This window comes from Lotus japonicus, chromosome 5, assembly GCF_012489685.1.
Source record: "Lotus japonicus ecotype B-129 chromosome 5, LjGifu_v1.2".
NCBI lineage: Eukaryota > Viridiplantae > Streptophyta > Magnoliopsida > Fabales > Fabaceae > Lotus > Lotus japonicus.
In genome coordinates this window covers 5,685,960-5,707,178 of record NC_080045.1, presented here as the reverse complement: position 1 = coordinate 5,707,178, position 21,219 = coordinate 5,685,960, and the positions used below count along the sequence as shown (strand labels likewise).

The 21,219-nt window shown below is 37.2% G+C and overlaps 2 protein-coding genes across 2 annotated transcripts; both read left to right on the top strand.

Annotated features, from left to right (window-relative positions):
- Nucleotides 1-10,056: 10,056 nt before the first annotated feature.
- Nucleotides 10,057-12,431, top strand: LOC130718971 (uncharacterized). The gene is made up of 7 exons (XM_057569625.1): nt 10,057-10,133; nt 10,234-10,535; nt 10,655-10,710; nt 10,787-10,879; nt 10,956-11,063; nt 11,142-11,519; nt 12,004-12,431. Exons 1-7 carry the CDS (start codon nt 10,057-10,059, stop codon nt 12,049-12,051), a joined length of 1,062 nt encoding a protein of 353 aa, XP_057425608.1. The 3' UTR covers nt 12,052-12,431.
- A 4,889-nt stretch (nt 12,432-17,320) lies between these two features.
- Nucleotides 17,321-18,863, top strand: LOC130718970 (uncharacterized). Its single transcript, XM_057569624.1, has 2 exons — nt 17,321-18,214; nt 18,849-18,863. Exons 1-2 carry the CDS (start codon nt 17,321-17,323, stop codon nt 18,861-18,863), a joined length of 909 nt encoding a protein of 302 aa, XP_057425607.1.
- Nucleotides 18,864-21,219: the final 2,356 nt, after the last annotated feature.

The following is a 21,219-nucleotide window of genomic DNA, read 5'->3' as shown; positions in this document are numbered from 1 at the left end:
TTAATTATATCAGTTACAGGAATTAGAATCTGATACCTCACTACTGCCATCAGTAGTACCTTAAACGGTCATGTGCATTGATTATCTTGATATTCATTTCTGAAATTTCAAATTGGGTTAGCTCTAGGCTCTAGAGTACTGCATAACCTTGGCAGAATGCTCTCTGGTAATTGGTAAACCTTTTTCCAGCTAGCTAACTGGGAAAAGGTGGATTTGAATAAAAAATAGATTTAAACCTCTCTTTTTTCAATTCTATTTTGATCAGATCTTAGGTTTTGCCAGTATATATAGTTGAGTTTATATTAGACTAGTTACAATGAGAATGGGGATGTTGAATCCCGATTCAGCTGTTTAACCCATTGCACTTAGGTGTTGAATAGTCTGTTGAATATTCAACTAGTTGAATATTTTCAACTAGTTCAATGAATAGTAAGGGGTCACTTAACACATTTGACAAAATCTAATTGGTTGTTGTGATTTCTATATTTTTATCTCATCCTAATTATATGGGGTCAATTATTTCGTAATAAATTAATTTTTTTTTATTTCACCAAAATTCATCATTTTTTTTTGTCTATAAATAGAGTCTTGATTCATTTGATTTGGACACAGAAAAAAGAAACCACATTTTTCCCCTCTACTTTTTCTATTTAGCCTCCAATAAACTCTTGTTTGTAGCTTTAACCTTTTTTTTAGTGTATTGTATTGTATTGCATTTTAAGTTTTTTATAATTTCACTTGTTTTAATAATGACTAGCCCTATATCTTGTCTTTTTTTACTTGCAAGAAAAAATTAATTAAAAATATAAAATTAAAATAATAAATTATTAAACTAGAAAGAAAAAAATTTAACTCTTAATTTTTTTATTTAATTTAAATCGATAATTGTTATTAATATATAATCACAAAAACAAAAACATAAAAGAAAATAAGAATATGAAATAAAAGTGGTGGGTTAGGGTGTTGAATTTTATTAAACAAAACCATTGTAAAAAGATGATGTGAAGTGTAAAAACTGAAAAAGGAGGGTGTTGAATTTTAAAACCATTGTACATAGTCTAATAGTATTTTAATCTATAATGTTATGTTTTGTTTAAAGTGGGTTAATTTAGTCGTTAAAGGCATTCAACATTTCATCCCTTAGGTAAGTAGTTGGAAATTTGATTTTCAACTATTGTAAATGAACAATAACTCTTCGGTTGTAATGGGTATGCGTGAGTCTATGTTGTTATGCCCACTACAGAGTTTGATTCCCTTAATTTATAAGTGTCGTTTGACTTGACTTATGTCTTAATCTTACGAATTTTTGATTATTAAAAAACTCAATTTTACTAAATTTTTTCTTCTCATATCTAGCAAGCTTTAATGGCCTCGAGGAGGTGCCACGAGCCTCCCATGGTTACCACCAACACCTTGAAACTCCAACCTTTCCAACCTCCTTTGGAGCCCTCTAGCTTTGAGCTCTTCCCCCTATTTTAAATTTTGGGAAAAAGTGTGAAGGGATGCCCAAAAGTCCTTATTTCCAACCTTTTAAACATGGCAGGAGCGAGCAAGCTCACTTGGCAATCAAAGACTTGTTTAACGAGTAGCTTCCTTGAAGGCGAGGAAATGCATTCTTGTTTAGCGAGAACATTTTTGCTCAGCAAGAATCATCTTTGAAAAACCCTTCTAAACCGCCTCAAATTCACTTAGCGAAAAAATTATGGCTAAGCACATTTCTTCCATTGTAGGTTCTTGTTTTAGCTTTGAATTTCCATGTTCTTCCAAACTACACAGAAAAACTTGGGTTAAATAATAGATTTACACTCCGAATATTTACACACTATTTATACTAAATATTTACTATACTAGTTAATTTGAGGGATAAACTGATTTATAATTCAAACATCTAGGTCGAACAAGCGCTTAAAATCATAAATATACTTAAAAATGACAGTTATCGAATAAGAACTACCCTTGGCTATGCTTGCTTGAATTACTGGATGATTAATGCATTGCTTAAGTTAACTAGGGCTAAAGGCCTTTAGTAAGTGGATATATGGGCGGATCATCTTGGATAAATGGAAGTGATTCATATATATATATATATATATATTTTATGCTTGAATATAGGAAGAACATAGGACATGACCAATGAAATCGAGCCCTAATATGTTTTTCTCATATTTGATGTTTAGTCTTATTTTTGCTTTTCGTCTTTTACAATTAAAGCCTTAAAAAATGTAATCATATCAAACTTTCAAATCGTTCATCCTGTGCAAAACTAGAATCTCACAATCCACGTGTAGACGATCTTTTTAGGGTCCGGCTATTGTGCACAAGTGAAATGGTTAGGTACGGTGCATAAGGAAAAAGGAATGTAAGCATTGTAAAATTGCATAATTCGTTTGTAGTCCCTATGGGCTTTAAAGGTTTTAATATGGACCCAAGTCTTTGTATCTTTTAATTTCAAGGTGCCTGACAAAGAATCAAAGTGTAGGTATTAAACCTGTGTAGAGACTGGAGCTTTAACACCATCTACCACCGTATAATTCTGGGTAATGAACAATTTCTGGGTAATGAATAAATAATGGGTAATGATTAAATCCCGGTTAGTGAATAGTTTCTGGTAAATAATTAATGGGTCATGATTAATTTGTAGTTGTTTATTGTGAAGGTTAGCCCAATAGGGTGATTGTTGACCTTAGAGTGCTTGACTTGAGGTCTCAGATGAAGGTTATTGCGTCTCTAAGCTTCGTGGTGGCGTAATCGGGTGTCTGGTTCAGACAAAGATGTAGGTTGTTTGGCATCCAAGTGAGGTGGTGTTAGTTTAGGAAGAGGTGCGGTGGTCCAATATGGTGTGAGTGAAGGGGCGAGAGCACCAATGAGAAGCTTTCCCTTTCCTTCCATCCAATCCACTTCAAATATGTCCCATTCTGTTTCTGGAAGCTCATAGAACAATTCTGGGCAGAATTTGAGAAGCTTTGGGCAAGAATTCGCGAGGAAGAAGAAGCTTTTAACTCTCCGGCGAACCTGCCCAGAATCCGGTGAGTTTAGGCGACCTGTAACTACCCTTTTCTCCTTCGTCCAATCGACCCACACCACGAAAACACCACCACTCTCCTCCTGGAAGCAAGACGCACCTGCACCTGGTACCATATTTCTCAAACACGGAGAAAGACCCAGCTCCGGTCAACTTCTTCGGCGATCTTCTCGCCGGAAAAATAGTGAAATTCATTTCTGGTTCGTTCTGACATTCCCCAGCGTATTTTTAAGCTCTGTTTTAGCATTTAGGACATGAACAACATAGTTTTAGGCTCTGGGCATATCATTTTCGAATTGAACAAAGAAATGAACATACAAGCCAAGTTTATTGAGTTCTGTAGCTTTCTGGACAGCTAGGATTAATTTGCAACATTTTTCGGCAGTGTCGCACCTTTAAATCACTTCCTGCATCTTCATGCCATCAATCGGGATCCTAAACGCAAGATCTTTGGATAAACGAAAGCAAGACCCGTGAAACCATAAAACAACAAACACCCAGATCCATAAACAAAATGGGATAGCATAAACAACGACAACCCAATTGGTAATGTCAGAGGGGGTGTTTTAAAAAGGAAACAAATTTGAGGTCTTACGCATGATTACAAGATTTAATGTTTAAAAGGACCAAACTGTAACCCGTTTAAAATGAATAATGATAATTGTACCATCCACCACTATTTTACTAACGCACCATAGCCGGACCCATCTTTTTATGACTGCATAACAATTTGGTACACTAGACAAAGAGTTATGAAGGTCTTTGAATCACAATTGTAGGTACTAATGTTTATAGTTTTTTTGATTGTAGGCTTTTCCATATACATGTCAATCAAACTCGAACTTGTGGATTCCCCCAACCCCGACTTTGACGGGCAAAGTCCACTTTGACATGGTTTAGACTTTAGGGAGAACTCGAAAACATATTGGCAGAGACAGGAATGAGTTCCGGGTGCAAACATTCACCACAGACTTACTCAGATATAATAATTAAATAATTTGAATTATAATATTTGTTGAATAATAATGTTTAACTAATATATTTTTGCTAACAAATATGATTTAATTCTTCATTTTCTTATATTTTAAGATGTTTTGACATATACTTTTACAAACCCTTAATGCTTGCTACTTGTCTATGTGGGCGCTTAACGCTTTAATTGATGAGCCGTTAAGTGGTGAGGTCTGATTTTCTTGGCGACAAGGAGTTGATGGCGACAACTAGGGCTAGGCGACGAGGCTTAAAGGCGGAGAAGATGGAAAGCGTGCAAAGCGAACGTTTATGAAATAATCTTATACTTTGTTTCCGTACGTCGTTTTTTTTTTGAATTTTTACGCTAGCGGTTTTATTTTAGGATTATACGGGATTATTATTATTATTATTATTATTATTATTATTATTATTATTATTATTATTATTATTATTATTATTATTATTATTATTATGCGACAATTGACGATTTGTTTTTGAACGTTAATAATTGAATAAGTTTGAAAATCAAATGATTAATTGATTTAAGTTTAGGAAAAGTTGATTAAACTAAATTAGTTGAATTGGTTTGAACTTTAAATGGATAATTGAATTTTTTTTGAAAAATATTAAAAACCTAGCTCATTTGAGTTCAAGTAAGAACATGGGTTGTTCTGTATAAGGCAAGAAGGACTTTCAATGAGGCGTTGTGCCCGGCCAGCTTACCTGGAACTTCTGGGGCCATTGCTTGGGTGATGATGGGCCATTAGGGTTTCGAAATTTATCACCTCTTTTGGAAGAAAAAAACCCGAGTTAGTCCCCATATTTGTTGGGTTACTAATGTGATCCCCGGTTTAGAAATTGGGGCGTTACAGCTTCTCCTTCATAATGTCATCCAAGTGAATAAGCATCACTTCAAATACCAGCTTGCTCCGTCTCTAGCTTGTGCTCGGTGCTCTCACCCCATTGAAGATAACCTCCATTGTCTCAGTGATTGTCCCCACTCTAAGGAAATTTGGCTGCCTTTAAATGCTTTCTCTTGGCCTAACTTCTGGTCAAGCAATGTAGAAATTTGGTTTCTCTCTCAGGTTAATGGAGAGCACATTCCTACCTTTTTTTGACTGCGGTTAGGGGTTGTGGAGGTGGAGAAACAACATGGTGCTAGATGTTAAAAAGTGGACAACAATTGTTGCTTTAAAATGGATTATGTAGAAGCATATGTATATCTTAATATATAATGGTAAACAAGGTTTGAATGATCTCGATGCTAGACATAAGTTGATTTGGTTTCCTCTCCCAGTGAACATCTTCTACCTTGTTGTGGATGGATCATATAGTGCTCGTCTGGATCGAATGGGAATGGGAGGCTTGATTATAAATGACGCATGAGAGCGGGTTGAAGGTTTTCATGCTAGTATGGTGAGAGGCGAACCTCTTTTGGATGAGCTTCATGCATCGAAGGTGGGCTTGAACCTTCTTTAGGATCTTAATATAAAGCAGGCTATGTGTGAGACAGATTGCTTGGAATTGGATGAAACCCTTGAGTGGGACCGTTTCTAGTTTCATGTGTTAGCCGATGAATTTCTTAAGATCCGTCAATTGCTATCTAGGGATTGTGATATTCACCGCAAGCATATTGCTAGGAGTGCGAATGAGCAAACAGACTTTCTTGCTACTTCAGGTGCGTAGCTCCAATGCACCATCACAGTCTTGGAAGATCATCCGCCAAGGATAGAGACCCTTCTATCTAGGGATATGTTTGTTTCATTTTTTTTTGTCTTCTTTTTCCATTCACAAAAAAAAAATACATCAATCTTGCTTTGTTCTTGCATTATGACATCACAACACTGTACAACATCCTCGGAATTACTTCCCATGAAAAGAAGAAGAGAGAAGAGCAAGTGCTTGGCTATTAATGAGAAAATTAGAGCATATTTGTTGCTATATTATGAAGGGAAAAAAGTGCAGATCGAAAATCTCTCAAAGGCAAGGTGCAAAGTAGTGCAAACAACGAAACAAGGTGGAGAGTGGGTGGCGGTTTGACGTGGCATTTACGGCAGCCAATGTGTCATGTGTGGACAACGGTGTGGCACGATCGAAAACTACTGGTTGCAGGCTAGAGGGGCAAGCAGGACCAGGAAGAAGGGTGGTCAATGCGTTCTGGTGGACATCAGTGTGGCACGACGAAAAACTACTAGTTGCAGGCGAGAGGGGCAAGCAGGACGAGGAAGACAATCCAGTGCGTTTGTTGAAAGAGGATCAACAAGATGAATACGGGTCACACCAAAGTAATACTGGTCACACCAAGTTAGGATTCAATTTTTGTTTTTGTTTTGACTTTTTTTTTTTAAATTGAAATTGCGACGTGTCAAAAGGAACAAATATTATTAGATGATGGTGTGCATCAAAATTAATAAACTCCTTGCTCAGAGACTTAATTGCACTGTAGATCACGATTAAATGATTTTTTTATCCAAAACATAATATTATACTAGTCTAATGGAAGTGGGGAATAGATAGATCTAAAGCACTTCAGGCCAATTGAACCTTGGGGGTCAGAAGATACTGGCAGGTCTCTTTCGTAATTATCTTTTCCATTTCTCATTTCATTTCACAGTTGCTGAAACTGGTATCATGGGGGTTGAATCTTAATTATCAATAATAGCCATAAATTTCAATTTGATAATTAATGCTCTGGCATCCTACATGTCTATTTAGGCCCTTATTTATTTTCCTGCTTGAATGCACTAAAGAGTGTCTTGTTCTTTTAATCTCGGGGAAAGTTTTCCTAAGGTCCTTCCAAATAGTTCCAAAGAGGTATATAATTATGTACACAACAAAACGGTCTGTGTATATATGCATGATATTGATAACAAAGTTAAAAGTACATAGGAAACTATATTGTTTTCTTATGTTAATTATACGTGAGTTAGATGAATCCACAGTTTTGGTAGCCCCCCCCCCCCACCTTATTTGTTGAAGGGTTTGAAGCTAAAAATTACTGTCCTAATTTAATTCGACACATGCTGTTTTGACAGCACGCCTACATTGATTCACATGTTCTTGTGCAACTGTTAAGGATGTATGGATAAATTCTCTACATGATTAGAGTCACCTTGCAGTCTAAATGTTCATATATAAGAAGTGTTTAAAAGCTACTTAAACGTTTGTTAATATTATAAGATTTTTTAGGCATGGATGATTGAATCTGGATCTCCATTCCGGATTCTCTAGTGAATTGCATTAGCATGCTTTTATCATGTAAAATAAAAAGGGGAATCGATATTCATACCCCTTCCACATTTATTCCAACTCCCTTTAAAAGTGTAAAAATATTAAATTGACCTTAATAAAAAATGAACAATGCTACGTGGCACAACAAAAGAGGCACGAGACTCATTTAGTGTTCAACCGCCACAAAATTACAACTGTAAAAAAAAAGAACAGCTACAGTTTATGTTGCTTCGTGCGTGGTGCACGAGAACCCACGTCGTGCCACACAACATTTTCCATAAAAAATATAAAAAATCCTCACCCCCCATCCTCACATTCTCTCTTCTCTCTTCTTATCTTTTGTCTCCATCTTCTCCTTTCTCAACTTTCCTCCATCACCGTTGCCGTCGCAGTTACTGTCATTTTAAATTTCTTTGTATGCAACTAAAAACACTTTAGATATGCATGACTCACACACTTTTAAAGTGTGAAGTTAACGCACTTTTAAAGTGCAAAGTTATATAACGAACTTTTAGCTGTAAATTTCAACAAAACTAATATCAGATGATTTTTAAAAAATATGAGACCACCACAATAAATCAAGATATAATATTTAGAGATTTATGGTGGAATAATTTTTTTTCCAAAATTCGAAATAAAAGATCAGATGAAGGAATTTGGCTAAATTCCACACAGCTTAGGACCGAAAGTGCTAAGAGACCGATTACTTTACTTTTCTCTTCAACTTTGTAGTTGGTTGACTTCGCATCCGAGACAAAAACTTGTCAAATTTTTCAAACCGCACCGGTCCTGATTGTGATGCGACTCCTAGAAGATGCAGGAATTTGAAGATTATGACTACATATTTTAGCGCAGAATGGTCCAGCTACCTTAACCAAGAGGTGGCAGTCTCAGATTTCTTCGATAAATTAAAGAACAAAATAAAGAAAGAAATATGTGCTAAGCATATTTGACCAATTCAAACTGGCTTCGAAATCAGCTAAACATACGGACAAAGGGGATTTTAGTTATTAACTCAACTGTTGGAAGGGTAAACACAATCAATGAACCAACACCACAAAAAACGAATACGAACAAAAAAGAGGGATTTCCTTCCTTACTCCAGCTGCTCGAAATGGTTAACGAAACCCTCTACCCAATCAAACTGATACTCAAACGTCGATTACAGCCAGTGAAGGGGATTTTCGTCACAACATAACCCTAACCAGATTGTCAAGGCTGCTCAGCGATTCAACTTTCAATTCTCCCTTGAAATACCTTAACCACGGTTTGATTTGGGTAAAATAATTGTTTTCATGCATTTAGTGCCTTAAAATTACATCTTTTTTAACTGGTCCCTCAATTTATTATTAAATCATTTACAAAAATAAAAAATGACGACACGTGTCACGTTTCGACTGGACCATCGCATTAATACGGTTTCACACCCGCGGGGGTGTGGTAAAATTTGCCATGTATTATTGCCCCTATATTAAGAGACTAATTTTGTTTTTTCTAACGTGATAAATCATTAATGTAGGCAGAGATAAAAATAATAGTAGATGTGAATTTAATGTCGAATTAATAGAATGTGAACATAAAATAGAAAACAATTCTAGAAAATATTCTCACCCTATTTGGTAAGTGATATTTCATCCGCCTTGGTTGTCTTTATCATCTTTGAGTACATGGGAATTAAGGTTGTCTTTATCATCTGATAATGCATGTGCTGCCTATGACTCATGCATGCATGCTTGTTCTCATTCTCTAAGATATGATATTTGGTAGAACACTTTCACTTTATTTTTTAGAGCTCCATGTGCTCTATCTGAAGCACACTAACACAGGAGCTTGGATATAGGATATAAATACACTCTTCGGGCACTGCATGTTATATTAAAATTACACAGCTAAAGAGCACACAACATACCAGCAAAAGGAACAAGAAATTAAATGCAAATATAGCTATCGAAAGCTATTCAAAATTGCAACCCACCAAACTTTTTTTTGGTAAGCCAAGTAATATTAGGAAGCACTAGGTGTATTCAAAACCTTATATGTACAAGTGAAGAACAAAAGGAAGGGAAAAGGGGAAACAGAATACAGCAAAGAAGCAGAGAAAACCGTCTACACTGCAAACCATAAAAAAGCAAACATAGCTTAGCTGGACAGTAACGAGATCTGCATAATACAGGGCTGAACAAATAACAGCTCAGAGGAACAAAACATCCCAGACCTCATCGCGAACATTCCTGGAAGCTGAGCCAAAAAACCACAGTGCCAGTGCAGAAAAATGAAAACCAAGGCAGAAACTCAGCATCAAAACAGTGCAGAGGTATAAGGAATCGCGACCCGCCTCTTCAGTAAGTGAGAATCAGAGGAAGGAGAAATAAAACTTGCTGCAATTAGCCCTCAACCAATTCCACACTCTCATTTGTGCCAATTCCCACACTTTCCTTTTCTGCATTTTTGAAGACAACTTGGTAAGTTTTTTTTGAAAGGCCAAAATTGAATAAATAAATGAATTAGCAATAAGGGTGCTAATAAACCGATTTACACAGGGAAGAAACGAAAAGAGCAGAAACCCACTTGGTAAATCGAGACCGGGGTTAAGATAAAGAGAAAGCAGCGCTTGGTCAGAAAAAGAGATTGATCCTGTTATCTCTTATGATGACATGAAGAATGCCCCCTCAACCGATGGTACGTACATTTATCTTCTTTTTGTTTCTCACAAATTATCATTGGGAGTATTGTAGGTCTTCAGAATTCACTTATATTAACAACTAGAATGGTTAATCAACTCGTTCAATTGTACACGCGTAATTTATTAACTGTAAATTTGTATATTTGCAATGTCTTTGAAGTTAACCTTTTGTTGGCTGTTTTGTTTGCTGCTAATTCAAGCTTCTATTTCTGAAGCTGAGTTTTGGTATCTTATTCTTTGCTCTCTTGATGGTTTACTTTTATGTTATAATTTTGTTTTCCTACTGTTTACAAATGTGATTGATTATTTTTCTATTTTTTTGTAGGAAAATGAAAAGAAGAAGTGATTATGATCTCCAAGCTAAGACTAGTGCTGAATTTCTTCAGCTGTACAAAGTGAAATTGGAAGGTGCTAACAATTTGAAGAAAATGAAGGGGTCTAGTCAAATACAACAGCAAAAGAAAAACCAGAGCCAGCAAAGCGAAGATCAAAGGAAGAACCATGTGAGTTTTAGAAAATCAGTTCAAGTAGAAGAATCTTCCTCTATACAACAAAAAATACAGCAGCAGAGGCAGCAACCGGTGAACTCTACGAAATCTAACCAAGAGGATCATTCTGATGAACAAGGCTAAAAAAAAAAAACATATGATGCAACCATTGAGCACTAGAATAGAACTACAAGCAACTAGATCTACTCAAATTCCAGGCATAAGAGAAGATCAAAGGAAGAACCATGTGAGATTTAGTACCAGAGGCACACTTTAGAGAGTTGATAGATTATTGGAGGCTTGAAGCAATTAAAGTAAGATATATATACCTACAGTTCTTTGATGTTTTGTTATTTTTTCATGTGTAATAATTTTTTAATATTAACACAGGAAATCAGTGCCAAAAATGCTAGAAATATAGCACAGCAGAAATGGAGACACCGAGTGGGGCCTATAAGCTTTGCTTGTATAAGGGAGAGATTGGTATATCATTGTCATTGTAATAAGTGGGCATTTAAATGTGTATGACTTTTCTGCTAAAATCATTGTCTTGATGCAGCGTGCAAGCAAAGAGGATGGAGAGAGCTCTACTCAAGCTGATATTTTCATTGAAACTCGTAAAAGCAAGAAAGGAAAAAAGGTGGATGAAGAAACAAATAATGTGATTGTAAGTTTCTTTCTTTGATTTATTTTTTTGAATATGATTATGCATATCCTCAACTAACATTACTTTTAAATTTGGTAGACAAAACTTCATGACTTGGTTGAAAATTGTGGTCAATCTTCTTCTGAAGCTTTTAAGCAAGTGTTTGGCGACGAAAGACCGGGGAGAGTGCGATGCTACGGGAGAACTATGACACCAAGTGTCTTCAAAAGGAATAATGAAATAGCTGAAATTGAGAAAAAACATGCGAAGGAAGTCCAACGTTTAACTGATAAGGTGCATGACATGGAGGCAAAGCATGAGGACATGGAGCGAAAATTTCAAATTCTTCTACGGACCATGCTGAACCATACTGACAACGCAGTTGATTTGGATGCTTTAGCTGCCTTGTTACTCCCCAGTGATGACAATGGCCCTCTACATTCATCTACATTTATGCATGCTCCAAATAATCAAGAGGTAAAGTAGAGTTGCATGCTATTTTTCTCTTCTGATTTGATCTCTTTGTCATATTCATGGATTTATCATTGGGAGGCTTGGAAGATCCTCAAAGTTCTGTTGTTGTGTTTTGTAATCAAGAGGGATTTCACTATTTTCAGCAATGAAGATGCTAGTTCCTACCATATTCTTACTTTGGTTTGCTTAGTATTGAACAGTTGGCATGCCTGCCTAGTAGAAGCTGAAACATGACAACTAGTTTATTTTCTTATTCTAAGTCTGGTAATTGAATGTAAACTATTCATGTTCCCTTGTACAGAAGAAAGGCCACAATCATGGTGCAACGGCCGAGACGTATTTTCTCAATTCTTCGTCAAATGAATTAGGATGATTTGGCCATCATTTTTCACTATGCTTCTTGATTGAATGTAAATTTTTTATTCTTGTTACACATGTTTTATGTACTTCACAGTGACTGATATATGTATATATTTTTTGTTTGTAGCAAAATGATGGTGGCATGATGGCGGAAGAAGATGATGCTACACTTTGATGGTGGAATTTGGATCCTGTAGTTTGGATCTTTAGTTTGGATCTTTAGCTTATTAGTTTGGATTATTAAATTTGTTGGATTACATGGATTAAATTTTCCACTCCTTGTTGGATTACGTGGATTTAGATGGTTATGGAGGATTGCAAGATTCTATCTGATAATTTCTACACAAGTCAGTTGCTGCAGGTTAAAAGGAATTGCAACAAAGCTGTTGATTTTATGTCAAAATATGCTCTTTCTTTTGTTAATCATGTATGGTTCTCAATATGGGTCCATGCGGTCTAGGACAAATTCTGTTAGATGACTGTGGGGTTCCCTCTCAATTTCCATTTCAATGAATGAAATACTATTTTAATTAGCAAGTATATAATTGTATTCAATTTGATGACAATATTTTTTATGAATCTCCCCATATCAACAAAAGACCAATTTCCTTATAAAATAGAACATTTTCAACTGTTGACAAAAAAAAGAACATTTTCAACTTCACTGCAAAAAACTGTTCTCTTAGGTAGAAAAGGCAACGCTTCTGGTATAGCGAATGCTACCGCTACACTTTAAGATATGTTCTAAAAAACATAAGAGAACGCTTTTCTCTAGTTATTTACGAAAACGTCCGCAAAAGTGTTTCCGTAGGGAAATTGGAAAAACGTTTCCCTATCATATAAAGGGCTACGCTTTAACCCCAAGTGTTGCGCTATATTATGAAAAACGTTCTCTTAGGCTTAGGCAACGCCTCAGACGACCACACTTGCAGAAGCGTTTCCGAAACCAAAGGCAACGCTTTTTTGGGATTAGGAAACGCTTTTCGGGCGTTGCTGTAGACCCAAAATGTTGTAGTGACGGTTGCATAAGTAAAGTGAAATAAGAATCAACTAATTCAATTCAGTTCAATTGATCCGGTTAATGACCTTCATTTGGATTGAGTGTGATCCAAGGTGAAGAGATGAATAAGCAAAGTGAAATAATTAAGACTCAGAATTAGCATTTGCGTAAGGGCTTTGGCGTAGGTGTTGTTTGGAGGTTTATGTGTCAAAGAAGCCAAGTCTAAGCCAGCAGCAGAAATCTTCATAATTATTTTTTCAGTTTTTTGTGTAGATATTGCATTTTTCCCTGCTGCCAATACATGTCAAAATTTGGATGGTTTGGACTGAGGATACTTGAATTTAGTGAAAACTGAATATTTTTATGTTCTATTGTGAGTTTGCAAATTTCAGTTTTGCTTATCAACATCTAAACATGAACTTTTTAAATTTATTTGCCTTACCGAAAGCTTGATTCTATTAAAAAAACGTTGATATGCTTCTCTGCCCATAGCAGGTGTGAGCATTCTTAGGTGGCGGCATTCTTAGGTGTGAGCATTCGATCTGAATCCCTAATGCCTCGCTCATTGCCCTCTGGCCCTACTCCGGCTTCTCCACCAGAGCTCGACTTGGAGCCGTTCTGATTCCACCACCCTGACTACGCAGAGGCAGAGGGGAATTCGAAGCATCCGCTCATCATCATTGTGGTCATCACCTTGTGCGCGCTACTGGTTTTCATGGCAGTCCTATGGTGCCTCTGGACACGTCTACGCCGCCCACAGGCGCAGCAGGAGCGTGAAGTAGATCTACAGCTCCACCCACCAGCACTGGAGGAGCGAGGAGTAGATCTACAGCGCCACCCACCAGCACCGGAGGAGCGAGGACCAGTACAAGGACAGGCTTTTGTGGCACGGAGGGAGAGAATTGCACAGTTGTGGATGTGACAAGGACGGGAGACCATGAGCGGCCAGTTGATGTGCAAAGATCGTAGGCTGTTACGTTGTTTTTCAGAAAGCGGCTCATCGTATATGTGTTTAGTTGTATGTACGTGTATGTGTATGTGAAACATGTGTTAATTCGTATGTCTATGTACTTTAGCTATATGTTTTTTTTTTTTTTGTTGATAATTTGGAGGGCTAAAGCCCAAACTTTAGCTATATGTTAGTATGATAATGTGATATAATATGTATGTGTTACGTGTTATGTTCAAATATGCGTAATATACATCTGTGATATGTTTATGTGTATATGCTTATGATATGTATGTGTTATGTGTTATGTGTTATGTTTAAATGTATAATATTTTTTTGAACTTTAAAATGTATAATATACATGTGTGTGATATGTTTATGTGTATATGCTTGTATGCCTATGTATATAATTAATTGGTAGAAACTTAGCTTAACTTGTGTGTACAAATTAAATAATTGTTAATTGTACAGTTTATAATATGTGAATATGTTTATTAACAGGGTAAATTAGGGGAGAAATAATGAAATATCTGTAGTTAAACAACTCTAGTATATAAAACATGGCATGTAAATGCATTCTTAATCCTAGAAACTTTAAATTAATTAAGTTCTAAAGTGTGGTTTAAAACAAGATCCTTTGTTAAATAGTTTTACTAACATTGATACACATCTGCTTAACTCGTTAGTTTTTTTTTGATAGACAGTTAAGAATATATTGAAATGAAGCATAATGGGTATTTCAACCCAACCCAATACAAGAGGATATATAGAAAAAGAAAGATACAATGACTTACAAAGACAAAGAATATAAAAAAGAACCCACCCCGGCCCCACCCCTCCATGCTTAACTCGTTAGTAATCAAAATGCTTTCACAAAGTTTGTTTTTTGTTTCAGGTAGCTCGCTACACACATTAGTTTTGTCATCATCATAAAAAATTAAGTTTCACATAAGTTTCCCTTTAAGAAAGAACATACTAGTTGATGTGTTTTAATGATGACAAAGACTATGATCATGAAAACAATGACACAAAACTATGAAGATTGTGGAAATGAAGACGAGAAAACATGATTCAAAGCAACAAAGAAAAGATAGAAAGCGTCAGTTCGAGGACACAGAAGAAGACAGAGACGTTACATATACAAAAGTTTCTTAAAAAAAAAAACAAATTACCTGTTCCAGCTTTTAAAAAATAAGCTGTCTAAATGACCATCAGAAAGTTTGGGTTAAATAATCCATCATCCAATCACATTGAAGATAAGTGAGTTGATATTTCTATATTTTATTCATTAATTTATTTCCAACTCACTTATCTCCGATGTGATTTGATGATGAGTTATTTAACCTGTTCCGGTATAGAACTCTGGTCAGGGCTAAGCAATTAAGCAACAAAGGTAGAATATGACAAAGTAGCAAAATGAGTAAAAAGTGTTGGATCCCCCACCGCATGGGCGGTGTCCTCTTTATATATTATGATGTTCTGACCCGTTCGGGTCATGGGTTGCCTGGCCCAATAGTACAAATTCGGTAAGCCCACTTACTACAAAGGCTGTAAGCCCAATAACAGTACACAAGCCCACAAGACACCTAATCTTAAAAGCCCTTTTAAGGTGCAGCGTGTCTTTTAAGTAAGCCCACAACACAATACTCAACGCCCCTTAACATATAAAGTTAATACCGCTAAACTTAGATAATTGTTACATGCAAAAGATGACACATAATAAACGACATAAGCCTCGCCCTTGTAATAAGCAAAGGAAGCTTCGCCTTTTTCAATAAGCAAAAAGAAGCTTCGCCCTTGTCGATTATTGGAATTACTTCACCTACTCTCTTTTTCAAGACTCTGACTGAGATCTTTTCCCGTCACTTCACTGTCATATTCCTGTCATAATCACAAACAAGATATGCAAATATTTTGAAACTTGAAATTATCAATTACACCTCATGATGAAACGGCGCCTGACGTTTCCCAAAACCCACATTCACTCAGCATTAAATTCCCACTGACATTTCTTTACCAAACGGTACAAAAGTAATAATTATTTAACTTAAACTCTGCACACCCGTTCATTTTTCGGAAAACGTTTCATAGGCAAAAATTGATGGACACGTAGGCAAAAATTGATGGACCATCAAGAGACACGTCTTGGAAATTACCACCTCTACTAACGGGTGAATCGACGCGCCTACTCTTCACCACACTATAAAGTCTGACCCTAAAAACCTTTTTCTTACCAATCTCCACCCTTCCTAGCCCCAGTAATTCTCTCTAAAGTTTCGAAGAACATTTGCAGCCTTGCTTCAAGTGCTTGAAGAATTTCTGGGAATTTCACCAGAAACACTTCCCACCTCCTTCCAGATCTTGTCATCTCCCTTTCTGGTAAACTCTTCTCCCCTTAACTTTTACTCATCTTTTCTACTTTTCTTTATTTTTCATATCCTGCCTCCTCCCATTTCTCTTAAACCCCTTCCCTGTTAAACTTAAAGCTCCCTATCACTTTCTGAATATAGATAATTTCCCCCAAAACTTAAAATTAAATATCCAACCCACTTCGCCACTTACTCACTGAAAATTCCTACCTGACAAACCCCATTTCCTCTTGATTTTCAGGAAACCCTGCTCTCAAAAATGGTTGCAAAAAATCCTCGTAAATCACCTAAGAAACGTAAAGAGCCTCCAGCCGCTGACTCCTTATGGATCTCTCGGGCGGTTGCTACTAGATACATCGACTTCCATACTATCCCCAAAGTAATGGATTTGATAACCAAATATAACTTTAGGGCTGACGGTAATGACGCCCATTTAGACATAGTTGCCTGCGCCCCCGACGAACCCTGCTGTTTCGGTAAACCTGACCCTAACGGTAAAAACCATACTTACTTCTTTAAAACTATGTTCCAAGACCTTGACTACAAACTCCCCCTTCCAGACTTTACCTGCTCAAGCCTAACCTTGATGAACATCGCCCCTACTCAACTTTCTGCTAATGGTTGGGCTTACCTTCGATCCTTTGAATTACTATGCACCTGCTTAGGCATAATACCAACGTGCAAAAAGTTTTTCTCTTTCTTTGAGACCACCGGCATGAAGGTGAAGGGCGAATATATTTCCTTATCCTCTGCTAGGGGGTGTGGGGTATTCACCCTCTTTAGAAGCAACTTTAAACATTGGAAATCCAAGTTTTTCAAACTAAAAGAATCCGAACGAAGTAAAGATATTTTTTACTTTGACGATGGAACCCCTCGATTCCCTTTCTACTGGACCGATAAGCCCCAACTTATCCACAAAGTTCCCGAATCCTCTCTCACCCCTGTTGAAAAATATTAAGTTGACTTCTTGTCAACGATTCACTTGAACCTTTATGATTTCTATGAAGCATTCAAGAAAAGAAACTTAGCCCAATATGTTGGTAAGAACATTCCTTTTAGCTTAATTCGCCCCAAAACCCATGTAAAATCCTAACGGTGTTTTCTTATTTTACAATTTTCAGCGAAGATGTCTCGCCTTTCCGAAGATGACATTCTCCGTTTCCGTCGCGAACAACAGGCGTTGAAGAAAAAGCAATCCCCTGCTAAGTCTCTGAACGAACCTGAAGGGAGTCAGTCTGAAACTGAGAAGAATCCAGCCCCGAAAAGAAGAAAGAGAAATCAAAATTCTGAGAAGTCTGCCGAGAAAACCACCATACAAACTTCGCTGGAAAAATTCACAATCAAGGGGGCGAATCAATATGGTTCCTCGAGCGCTCCGCCTCCCACGTGGAAGCATGAACTGAAAGAATTTGAGGACATGACTTCAGAAGAAATCACCTCTTTGTGGGATTCCCGCATCAACTTCAACTCACTTGTGGAGACCAACCTTGTGTTTGAAGCTGATAAGGAGAAGATGAGGAAAATTGGGCTTCAGGAGGCCTGCCAAGCCGTCATGACTAAGAGTTTGGAAATTGCTGCCATTTCCAAGATACTAGAAATTGAGTCCAACAACTTTGACGGGCTTTCTAGTGCTAAGAAGCTTGAAGATAAAGAAAAAGAGAATGAAAAGCTGAAGTCTACGATGAAGCTGTTGGAAAAATCTAACAAGGCTAACGAGAAGAAAGCCGCGGATCTGGCTTTGGACCTGGAAAGGCTGAAAAAGACTTTGGAAGAAAATGAAGCCTTGCTGAAGGAGAAAGAAGAAGAAACACAAAAAATGAAGGAAGAGGCAAACTCTTTGGCCTCAGAAAAACAGATTTTGAACAAGACTATTGATGACCTCTCTGCCGAAGCGGCATCTTTGAAAGCCTCCATTCTATCCCAACTTGAAACTGGCTTTAACAAGGCTAAAGAGCAAATCTTGTTCCTAAATCCTGACATGCCTATCAAGACCGAAGACATTGATCCTTACGCTAGGATCGTTGAAGGAAAGTTGATCACGCCCAACTTTGATGAGGAAGAAGAACAAGAAGAACAAGAAGAAGAAGAAGCAGAAGAAGAAGACAAAGACAACAACAACAACAACAAAGAGGGCGAAGGGGAAAGCAATTAACCCCTTCTTGAGAAAAGTTGAAATGATGTTTTGTTCTCCGTTGGTCTTATACCAAACGGTTGATTTAGTCTCGTGCTTTCTTATTTACTGCCTTTCCCGCTTTAACTAAAATGTATCGCCCCCCTTTAATATTAATGCAACAAAGTTTAAGTTTAAAATCTAAGTGTCATCCCTAAACCATGCTTTAATATCACTTATCTTCATCTAAAATCTTCCCATTCCTTCTTAAAAAGTAATAACTCAACAATCTAATTCGAGGGTTATTGTGTTCTCTAAACTTAAAGTACTACTCCAACAGCATAAGAATATGAAAATAATGTACTGCGAAAATACCTTTATTCTGGATTCGTTTATCCGCAAAGGCGTTGATCTTAACAAGTTGTCTACTTTATAAAGAAGGCTTTAACAAGTTCCTCCAAAACTCGAAGCCCTGGGCTTATCAAAATTTTCTATTTCAAGAAAAATTGATTTTTCTTTAACAACTATTCTTTGAATTCATAAGGCCTTTGTATTTTAAAGTAAATCAAAAATAAAAAGATCAGAAGCGCAATTTGTTCTGATATAGAAATTTGCTCGCTTGGAGACTTTGTGCTTAAGTTGGACAAGCTTAATCCAAGTTAAGGCTATGCTTATGAATTCGTGGCCAAACGCTCTAGTTTTAAGAGACTTACTCTTTCTCAATTGTCTGGAATCGCCCAATTGATAGACCTAAGTTGAAAAATAACTTCAATGCTAACAAAGCACTCAAGAAATTTTTAAAGGTTATACCTCGTTAAAAACTCTCCCGCCTGGGGTAGAGAAAAGAGTGCATACCTGTTTTTTCATTAAAATTTAACATCATGCCTCGTTAAAAACTCTCCCTAATGGGTAGAGAAAAGAGTGCATGTTACTGAGTCTTACTAAACAACCACATAGTCTTGGCACTTAAACAAGTACAGGAACCACCAAACGAATAAACACAACGTAGTCTTTGAACAGAATAAAACACACTGAAACGAAATGAACATAACACAACTTTAACTGTAGTAGTAACGCAAGTGTTGGGCGTTCCATGCTATTGGAACCCTGCGCCCAGACAACTCCTCCAAGTGATAAGCCCCTTGTCCCAAATCTCGCAGAATTCTATATGGACCTTCCCAATTAGGTGTCAGCTTTGAATCAGTTGGACTTTTCGCCTTTCTGCGTAATACCAAATCGCCCATTTTCATGCTTCTAGGCACCACTCGTGTATTATAACGCCTTTCTGACCTTTGTTTGACTGCAGCCTCCCTTAAACGGACTTCTGCTTTTACCTCATCTGCCAAGTTCAAATCCACTAAAACATTTTCCCGATTCTGGTTTTCTTCATATGTAGCCACTCGAAAAGTCATGTCTTGTATCTCCACTGGAATCATTGCATCAACTCCGTAAGCAAGCTTGAAAGGTGTTTCTCCAGTAGTGGATTGAGGTGTTGTGTTGTAAGCCCAAACCACTGTGATCAATTCATCTGCCCATAATCCTTTTGCTTCGCCCAATCTCTTCTTCATGCCATTCAAAATCACCTTGTTTGCTGCTTCAACCTGCCTATTAGATTGTGGGTGTTCCACTGAGGCGAACCTGTTTTCAATCCCCATCTCTGCACAAAAATCTCTGACCTTCCTGCTTGTAAACTGTGTTCCATTATCAGAAACAATGGTTGCTGGCACTCCAAACCTGCAGATTATCTTCCTCCAATAAAATTTCTTAACCTTCTCAGCTGTAATCTTCGCCATTGACTCTGCTTCAATCCAATTTGTAAAATAATCCACTGCCACCAAAACAAACTTGACCTGTGCCCCCGCTGGAGTGAATGGACCCAAAATATCTACGCCCCACATTGCAAACGACCATGAAGAACTCATTGAACTTAAAACTTCAGGAGGCGCCTTATGAAGATCAGCAAAAACTTGACACTTCTCACATTTCTTAACATATTCCATACAATCTCCCTTTAAAGTTGGCCAATAAAATCCAACCCTCAACACCTTCGAAGCCAAAGATCTTCCCCCTATGTGACTGGCACAGACTCCCTCATGTACCTCAAACATAATTCTTTCTGCATCCTCTCTACTAACACACCTCAACAGTGGGACTCCAACGCCCCTTTTGTAAAGTTGTCCACCCATCATTGTGTAACGACTCGCCTCTCGTATCTGATCCTTTGAAAATAGAGCTAAGTCTGAACCATCTGCTTCCAGGCACATTTGAATTCTATCCATCCAATCTAGAGTTGCTCCGCCCGTTACCATCACTACATCATCTTCCTTCACACTTGGACCCTTCAAAGTCTCTTGAATCACAGACTTGTTGTTACCTGGTTTCTTTGTACTTGCTAGTTTGGATAATATGTCAGCCCTTGTATTTTCCTCCCTTGGAACATGATTTACCTGAAACTTGTCCATCTGCTTCAACAATTCTTGAACCTTTACCAAATACTTAGCCAACTGAACATCCTTCGCTTGATAATCTCCCTTTATCTGATTTGCCACAAGCTGAGAATCAGTTTTTATTACAATACATCGTACATTCATCTCCAAGGCCAGCCTCACCCCTGCTATTATTGCTTCATATTCCGCTTGATTGTTGCTCGCCTTGAAGTCAAACTTGAGAGATTGCTCAATAATTACTCCACCTGGTCCCTCCAAAACTATACCAGCTCCACTTCCTTTTAAATTTGATGAACCGTCAACAGACAAAAACCATTCCACTTCCTCTGATATTCTTTCTTCTGGAGACATCTCATTCACAAAATCTATTAAGCCCTGCGCCTTTATTTGTCCCTTATTCTCAAACACTATGCCAAATTCTGACAATTCGACAGCCCATGAAACCATACGCCCTGCTAAATCAGGCTT

What these genes read in the sequence shown, in the direction of transcription:
- LOC130718971 (XM_057569625.1), top strand. Translation starts at nt 10,057, where the DNA reads ATGTCTTTGAAGTTAACCTTTTGTTGGCTGTTTTGTTTGCTGCTAATT. An exon ending in GGAGGCTTGAAGCAATTAAA is followed by an intron (nt 10,711 to 10,786) that starts GTAAGATATATA and finishes ATATTAACACAG; the next exon opens with GAAATCAGTGCCAAAAATGC. An exon ending in AAGAAACAAATAATGTGATT is followed by an intron (nt 11,064 to 11,141) that starts GTAAGTTTCTTT and finishes TAAATTTGGTAG; the next exon opens with ACAAAACTTCATGACTTGGT.
- LOC130718970 (XM_057569624.1), top strand. Translation starts at nt 17,321, where the DNA reads ATGTCTCGCCTTTCCGAAGATGACATTCTCCGTTTCCGTCGCGAACAA.